Source organism: Centruroides sculpturatus, unplaced genomic scaffold, assembly GCF_000671375.1.
Source record: "Centruroides sculpturatus isolate CEXI.00-Female unplaced genomic scaffold, Cexi_2.0 scaffold514, whole genome shotgun sequence".
In the NCBI taxonomy this organism is placed as follows: domain Eukaryota; kingdom Metazoa; phylum Arthropoda; class Arachnida; order Scorpiones; family Buthidae; genus Centruroides; species Centruroides sculpturatus.
In genome coordinates, this window is record NW_019384787.1 from 338,750 (window position 1) to 347,744 (window position 8,995).

Below are 8,995 nucleotides of genomic sequence, written 5' to 3' on the forward strand. Positions count from 1 at the left end.
AATCATATTTTTAATTTATTTAATTTAAAATATATTCTCTCCACCTCAAATTAGTAGTGGCTTGCCCAAGTACAGTACATCATACTTTTCCATTAACAATGGAGTCGTGTCGGTCTCTATCTAACATCTTTCGAGGGAAAATTTTTTAATTGAAATAACGCAATTTCCGGTTTGTATCGGTAGTTGGTTTATAATTAACCGGGGTCTTCTGCCCCTATGCCTTCCATAACTGGTCTCGTATTTCATATACAAAATTAAACTGCACATTCATAAAATTATTTAAACTTATATATTTAGGATTATTCAGTTAATTCCATTGAAATATATTAAACATTTCTTGTCATATTTTTTTATATAGAGCAAGTATGTGGAGTTTATAAAGAGCAATGACTGTAAACTTATAAAATCTTAATATATAAATCACGCAGTTACCTAAAAAAGTCAGCGGTTGTAAATGGGACGACACCCAACAATTGTTGAGTGATAAAAAAAATGCGCTAAAAATGACATTATCCGTACTAATCGTAATATAGATTTAATAAATAAGGTTATATAATTTCAGATAAAATATATTCGGGAACAATAATCTTATTATTATTCATGTTGCGTACACGCATTATTACAAATACACTCGTAGTTCAACCGTGGTACATTTAAGAATTGTGTAATGTTCTATTTTCGTAGCAACAAGGAAGTTATTTTTGATTGACGAATTTAGAACTTCTGGCTAGATTTTTCTGTTTTATAATAATTATTATATTTGATAATTAATTTAGCAGAAAATATATTTATAATTTTATTTATTAATATAATGTACTGTACTTCCAAGCTTGGATTTCGGTGCAGAAAATTGCTTTATTAGAGTAAAATGTTCAAAATTCAAACGTTTTAGAGGCTTTCCGACTCAATCTTTAAGTACTTGATAAAGATCAAAGATTTCAATTGAGAAAAAAAAATTGTCAGCTTATGGAAGTACTGCATTCGGTCTTATGAAGGCGTATATAGGGTGTTTCAATGCTGGCGTTTAGTAGTTTTTTCCCCCTCCGAAACCGTTGGAGGTAGAAAGACGGGATTAATTAATTAATAACCAAGTTAATAGGGCAGACTGGGGCAATTTTTGATGCCCTTGATAATGACGGTTTTTGAGAGACAGAACAAAATAGGAGGTTTTTAATTATAAAGGGCGCTGTTCAGCCATTATATAGAGTGTACGCGACATAATAAACACCTTTTGTAATAGGTGACATTTTATTAAACCCATCGGTTTTCAAGATATCGGCAAGTTTCTGCTAGACATTTGCTTTCTTTTTCCCGAAAATTCCAATGCCGGGAACTAAGTTTATCATTTTTCTTTCTTTATCTTATCGGATAGTTGAAAAAGCAGGCTTTGAATAAATTGAATTGTTACTGTTTGAAGAGCAAGGAATGTCATTTTTGGAGTGATCTTTTTCATTTCTGTGTATTTACTTGTTTCCTCTATTTTTACGAAAACAGTTTATTCAAATGAAGAAACATTTGATATAGGCTATGGATGGCTTTAGGTGCATGCCACCAAAATTATTCACAAGTTGCAGTCTTTATGGGGACGAATTAAGGAAATGGTTTACTTTCGGCGTCCTTCTACTAAAAACAAGAAATTCAGAATATCGGGAAGTTTTCGTAAGATTAATTAACACATGCGAATTACGAGATGTATTAACCACTTCTGACATACAATAATTAACGATTGCTACAGAACGTTGTTCCAAAGTATTCCCTTTTCCTAATTTGGAAATAACTCGAAGTTACGAACTAAATCTTAACCATTATTATATTTATATATATTTTATCAATATTTACAAAAAAAGAAAGAAAAATTATCCGCCAAATCGCATGCTTGTTAAGAGTAAAAACTTTCTAAGTTTCTGACGCCCACTTGACTATCCGCCATTGTGAATTGCTCAGTTGTTGTGTTTTTTGTCATGTACAGTACCCAACCCCCTTAATTTGTCATACACAATCCATATAATGATTCAAAAGCACCCTTATAATTAAGTCTTAACCATACAAAACAAAATAGGTTTTTTTTTTTTTTTAAATCTCAACGTCCCAGTCTTCACAATAAACTTGTTAATTAGTCCCATCTTCCTACCTACACCGGTTTCAAGTCAGAAACCGCCCGAAGTCAGAAAGATTCGAACCGCCCGAGTTTTAAATATTTAAGAGTTTACCACATTAACCATAATTTGCTTATAAGCATTTTATTAAAACCAACAGATAGATCTACAGTTTAGTTTAATTTAATCATTTCCTTTACCTAACCAAGATAGTACGTACTATTATGTTGACTGAGAGCCCATATAATACAGGCTAATCGAATTTTTGTTCATTAATTCTAACAAATTCCGACTTATACATTTATATAAAATTAAGCTTTATTAAAAGAGAAACAACATTTTCTTACATATTAAATAATAATGAGTAAATGTGTAAAATAAGAACGTATGTTCTTTATGTTAATTTATTATATTTAATTTGGAAGATAATACCATAATTATATTTTTAAAAATTACAGCAAGTAAGAAAATGTACGTATAAAATCACAAAAAACTTATAAATTTAATGACTTTATTGAAGAATTGACATTACAGGATACAGATTTGCATTTTAGTTGATTTCATTAATGAAATTTTACCAAATAAAATTATTTTGTATCGCTATCGATTAAACTTTTATTAAAAAATAAACCGTAATTCAGGAGAAATAAACCTATTAATCATCTGGTAGAAATGGGTTGACAGCTCATTGAATTAGTTCCAAAATGCAGTAACTTTCTAAATTTCAATAAATCATATAGGTGTTTTAATCAAAATAGGATTTTTATTTAATTTTCATTTGATCATTTATCTCACGTCCCATCCATGTTAAACTAGCAAACGTAAGGCTTTTAAGTTTTCAAGACCGACTTTTTTTTTTCTTGGTTGTATTCAACTAACTAACAGAAACGTTATTCAACTACAAATAAACGACCCATTCATTTTAGGTATGAGATCTTAACACAGAAGCTTACAAGGATAGCACATTTCTCTGTTCGTTTTTTTCCCTCCCTCCTATAGTGTTTGATTAATTTTGAATAGAAAACTGAATTAATGCCAACTTATGTAATGTCGAAAGATGGCCAAAGTCTTTTAAAAGATTTCAATTGGAAAAAATTTTGTCAGCTTATGGAAGTATTTGGTATTCTGAAAGTGTATATATATATAACTCAATCTGTTAAAAATATCGTTATGAATAAATATGAAAAGAACGTGAATGAATTTATATCTTTAACATGAAGAAACCAAGGTGAAAAGCCAAATAATATGATAATTTATATAAGAATATAAAAATTTTATTTATACATATATCGAAAATTTACATTTTTTTAAAAAATATTTTTAAAGAATAATATCTTCAACTTTAATCATTTTATTAAAAAAATTAACAGTTTCCAAATATAAACTATTTTATAGGACATTTATATATATATTGAAATTAACAAAAATATTTAGTATATAAAATTTATTAATTAAAGTGTTTTACTTATACTTTTGATCTTGTCAACCATGGGAATTGCTGAAAGGAAATTTTAAGTATTTAAAATCAGAAAAGGTATTAACTTTTTATTAGCTAAATTAAGAAAATTACTTGTGGTTTTCTCTGTGATACTGGATCAATTGCTACATTAATAATACATGGTTGGTCTATAGTTTTGAGACTTTCTTCTAATGCTTCTTTCAATTCTTTTGGAGTACTGGCATAGAACCCTTTACCTCCAAACATCATGGCAATATTTTCATATCGTGCGGAAGGAAGGAGTGAATTCGGTGGAATGCTACAGATATTTTAATAATTTCAATATTTGAAAGAGAAGAAAATCTGATTTGATATTTACCTGAGTCCAACATTCACTTTCTCTTCTTCCAACATTTTCCAAGATTCCAAATCAAGTCCACTGTAAATTCCATTGTTGTTTATAATGATGACAATAACTGGAAGTTTAAATCTAGATAAAAAAAACTTTTTAATTTGAATTTTAGATCAATACCAAATTTATTATAAATTTTAAAATGTATAGCCTGACATTTTTAAATGATTAATGATCAGATAGTGAAATAAAATGCCCAAGACAAATTTTATTTATTGCTTTGAATGAAATATTAGTTATAAAGTTCCAATAAGTTAAAAATAAATATTTTTAAAAGTTTTTTCAATCCATCACAGTAGTTTTATGATACTTATAAAAAAAAACACCATCTAAATTCTACTTGTCCTCATGCATTCCTTACACTAAAAATTTTACATTAATAGTTTAAAACCATAAATTCATTTTAAAAATTTACAATTAAAAATTCTCAAAAAATGAAAGTACAGTAGAGAATCGATTATTCGAATACCAATCAACTGAAACATCAGTTAACTGAAAGCATTCAGTCGGCAAATTCAAATTTCTGTTAGGGCTGTGGCATTGCAGCACTCTTTCTCTTCCTGCCAAACTGAACTGTAGGCCTAGTTTAATGTACTACATTATGTAAGGTATGTATTTGTAAGAATAGATACAAATTATATACAGTACAGTTTTGTGTTTAATATATTTTTTGTAAATGATGAGTTATCTGAACAATCCCAGTCCTAAATTGTTTTGGATAATCAATGCTCTACTGTAATTGTAAATGAAAATGATAAACTACGTAACACCTTATGTATCAATTAATCTGTTGGTTTTAATTAATTTAATATTGCTTACGCAACATAAAAAACTTGTTGCAATTATCAGTGATGATTCATTGCTTCAGTTATATAAATATAGCATTATGATTTACAAATTTGAGTGTAGCACATCATAAACTATTTAATAATGAACAGAACTGCAACTTTGCCACTGTTGTCTAATAAACATACATACATACTCCACACTACTGAAACTTGCTTTACAACTCAATTTCAGGGATAGAACATTAAATATTAATATAAATATTTGGGCAGTTTTTAATCTGTTGGAATGAATTATAATGGGGCCCATCATATTGAGGAAATCCTTTGAGGAATAACTGTACAAGCCTGGCCTTGAGGAATTCCTATTAGTGTGTGGGGAAAACTGTACAGGCTGCTGGATAGAAACGAAAAACCATTTGATTTCCCTGCACAGTTTTGGTATGCACAGGACAATAGTAATGTGTGTGCTGTCGTGAGGCTACTGAGGGAAAAAACAATGTCCCGTGAATGTTTAGAAGAATTTTTAAAGATTTATGGAAGTGAAAAAACCATGTCTTTGGCATGTTAAAAGTAGAGATTTTGAGAAGATAAACAAAATGCAAGGGATAAAATTTTATAGGCGCTACGTTGATGTTTTAATAATATACGATGAAAGTGAAACTACAATCAATAACAGAAGTAACCATAAACAGCATAAACCAAGAAATACAGTTTACTGTAGAAGAAGAGAATAAAGCCAATAAAAGTATAAACTATTTAGATGTTACAATAAAAAGGAACAACAATAACCTATAAAAAACCATGCTCTACAGATGTAACAATTCGATATGACTAATATTCCTTCATATATAAAATATAACATTTTTAAAATGGAATGTATAAAAATTAAGACAAGAACTAGCAATCTTACAGATATAAATGTTTACATAAAAGAATTAAAAAAGAAATTTATCCTCAATGGATATCCTAATAGTTTAATAGATCGCTGGGAAAACAAGATAAATAGTAAACTGAATAATAAAAAATCAAAAAAGCCAAATATAGATACAAAATATATCAGTTTTCCATATATAAAAGGACTATATGAGAATATCAACAAAGACTTACAGAAAATAAATGCAAAACTAGCCCCGAAATATGAAAAATTAGAAAATAGAATAAGACTGGCAAAACCTAATAAAGTAGATAATAAAGAACAAGAAACAAAGAACGTTGTGTATAAGATACCATGTACCTGTAATACAACTAACTACTATATAGGAGAAACTAAACACAAATTGAGCATACGAGTAAAAGAACATATTGCTGATCTCAAATATAATCGTCTAAACTCTGTTTTTCATGACCATTGTTTAATAAACAACTGTAACATAGATAAAAATAATGTTAAAATCCTATATAAAGAGAAAAACATGTATAATAAAAGATTTAAAGAAAGTGTCTCAATTTTAAAAGCCAATTGTTAATAATTGTATCAACAAAAATTTAAGTGTAAAAATAAATGAGAACTGGATGAAAATATTATAATATATGCAATACAAATTAATATTAATGTAATTAATTATAAAAGTTATCCTATTGTTAATAATAATAACTGTCTTTGTAATATTCAAATCAGTACAACACTGCAATGCAGTATGTAACGCAGGTATGGTTAAAAAGGAATAATGTAAAAAATTGTCTATTTCTATTTTGAGATATGTACGTAATTATGTCTATGACCCCTGGATACTGTCAAAAAATATATAAAAAATCATTTATAAAAAATTTTTAATGAAATTACTCCACTTATTGTAAAATAAGCTGTGCGTGCCAATTAAGACCTTGTATGTATAACAGATTAAAAATGAATATGGTAAGAAACATACGTTATTTTAATTCTGTTTTGTAAGATATTTTATGTAACGTTTTAAAAATTGTATATATTTTTTAGTTGACTGATGAGGGGTTTTATGCCCGAAATGTGCTGTTGTCACATATCAACTAAAAATGATGGAAATAAAGCCAAGTGTTTATTTATAACTCAAATGTGAGTTTGAAGTCCAATATATTCACAAAACACGGTTTCGAAAACAACAAAGTAAATATTTTAATGACAGAAGCAAAAAAGAAGTTGCCTATTTATGTTTAATTGGAAATTGAAGAACATTGAGCCAAATGCTAACAAAGAAAATGTTATAATAATTAACAACATCAGAAAGTGAATATAGGAAGGAAATTAAGAAAATCAAAGCTTCAGTCATGTCAGGATAAGGAACTGATGAAGTATATTAACCAAAGTTGTTGTATTTCAAATTATTAAGGTAAGCTTAAATTTTAACAATAAAATAATACAAAAAAAATTAAGCAATTTTACTTGTTTGCATTTTAAATTTAAATTAGGTTTTTAGATGACCAAGATACTTCTTGATCTTTCAAGTCACTTCAACATAAATAGTGATGATGATACTTATTATTGAATAATTTGTTTTTTAATATAATATTTATATTTGTGTCTTTTGTGACATAAGAAAAGGAAAAATTGAAATATAAATATTGTTAAATAAATTAGTATGTCATTATTCATTTAAGTATATATACTAAGTTAAAAGTACAATGTTTTTATTATTTTAATGGCAATACAATTTTCAGTTCAATTACAACATTGATAATGTTTAAATAAAGTTCAATTGCCATGAAATTTGGCCTTCTTTTACAAAATAATCTATAAATTTTTCTATCACATTTTTGCCAAAAAACTCATGTTTCCTGGATTATTTCAGACCAATCGCACCATTTGTTAAGTTCAGTTGTAACATGTGTCGGGTGGGTGAGGTAACAGTATCCCCAAGAATGTGGGGGAGATTGTCCTGCCTAGAGAGGGAAAATTTGTGGGCTTCCCTTTGTGGTGTGTGTATCGAGAGAGTGTGTGTGGAGGTAGTGCAGAAAGAAGTGCTGACCGCAGTACTGACCAGGGAGCTAACCAGAGTGGGTAGCTGTGTGGAACCAGTGTTGTAATTACCAATAATTGTCGGGTGCCTGAGTGTTGTTTGATTGTGGAGTGCCAGAGAGTCACTCGCTGATTTGGAGACATTAAAGTGTCATTGTATTGTTATTGTTACAAAGGAAGTGTGTACTGTGTTCTTTTAGACAGTGTAAACGGGAACATTTCATACCACCATCATCACAACATCATTTTTTATACACCATTTTTGAATCTTCTGTATTATACCCTAAAATAGTAGTTCCAACATCAGTATTTTCATGATCAAAACATTTTGGAGGAGAATAAAAACTTGGCACTGATTTCATTAAAAAGTTGTGCAAAACACAAGTAACCATTACAACTGATTCAATTTTATGTGATTGTAAATTAATTGCTTTGTGAAATATTCAAAATCATGATGCCAAAATACCAAACGCATTCTCAACAATGCATCTTGCTTTTTATTTATGAAGGACTTTGTAAATAGCATCACATGTTTCAGGTATGATGTAGTCAAGGACTTGAGGTGATATTATTTTTGAAAATTTGAGATCTTCAAAACTTCTGCCTGTTGCCAAATACCTTAAGGTTGCCATGAACCTCTCATGGGGTAAAATTGCTGCTTCCATTACAGTATCTTCTTATTTTATGATTGGTGTAACCAATGATAACAAATTAAATACGTTTCTTTGTCCATTCTCAAATAGTTGTGCCAATCTTTAGGTACTAACTTTTAACTTCAATTCTGAGATCAGGTTCACATGGGAATACGATTCTCTTTTTTTTTTAGCCACTCTCTTTACACCATAGACTTCTACACGTCTTTTCCCCACAAGTTTTAATACAATTTGTTGCCAATAAACATCCAAGAACAGCCAGTACGTCGTCATCAGATGCCATGGCTGGCTGACTGACTGAGAAATTTTCCTTCTCGTGTGTGGGTGATATGAAATTCTGAATTTCCTCAAAGTCAGGCCTGCACAGTTATTCCTCAAAGGATTTACACAACACGTGTGGGCCCCTTAAGACTTGAAAGCACTGTATGTGTAACATTTATTTATTTATATATTTATTAGATACTCCAATAAAGCAATTTGGCTCATTTGTAAGAGTAAACTGAAGTTGAAGTTTGAATACCATTTAATATAGAAATTTTGATTTTGAAGTAAATTTTGAAGTACATTTTATAATCTGGAAAATAAGTTATAAATAAGCATTTATATAAATACATTTAAATAAGCATATATATAAATACATTTTTAGAAATCTCTTGTATATAATAATTATATATATATA

General features: G+C 28.8%; 1 protein-coding gene across 1 annotated transcript in view; it reads right to left on the bottom strand.

Annotated features, from left to right (window-relative positions):
* Positions 1-3,462: 3,462 nt before the first annotated feature.
* The window catches only part of LOC111629264 (2-hydroxyacyl-CoA lyase 1-like), a 53,796-nt gene continuing 48,263 nt past the window's right edge, over positions 3,463-8,995 (bottom strand). The window contains exons 15-17 of the mRNA XM_023373146.1: positions 3,914-4,024; positions 3,667-3,853; positions 3,463-3,594 (exon numbers count right to left, since the gene is read on the bottom strand). Of these exons, the coding sequence (XP_023228914.1) occupies positions 3,562-3,594; positions 3,667-3,853; positions 3,914-4,024 (331 nt within the window). The 3' untranslated portion in view covers positions 3,463-3,561. The remainder of the gene's footprint in view (positions 3,595-3,666; positions 3,854-3,913; positions 4,025-8,995) is intronic.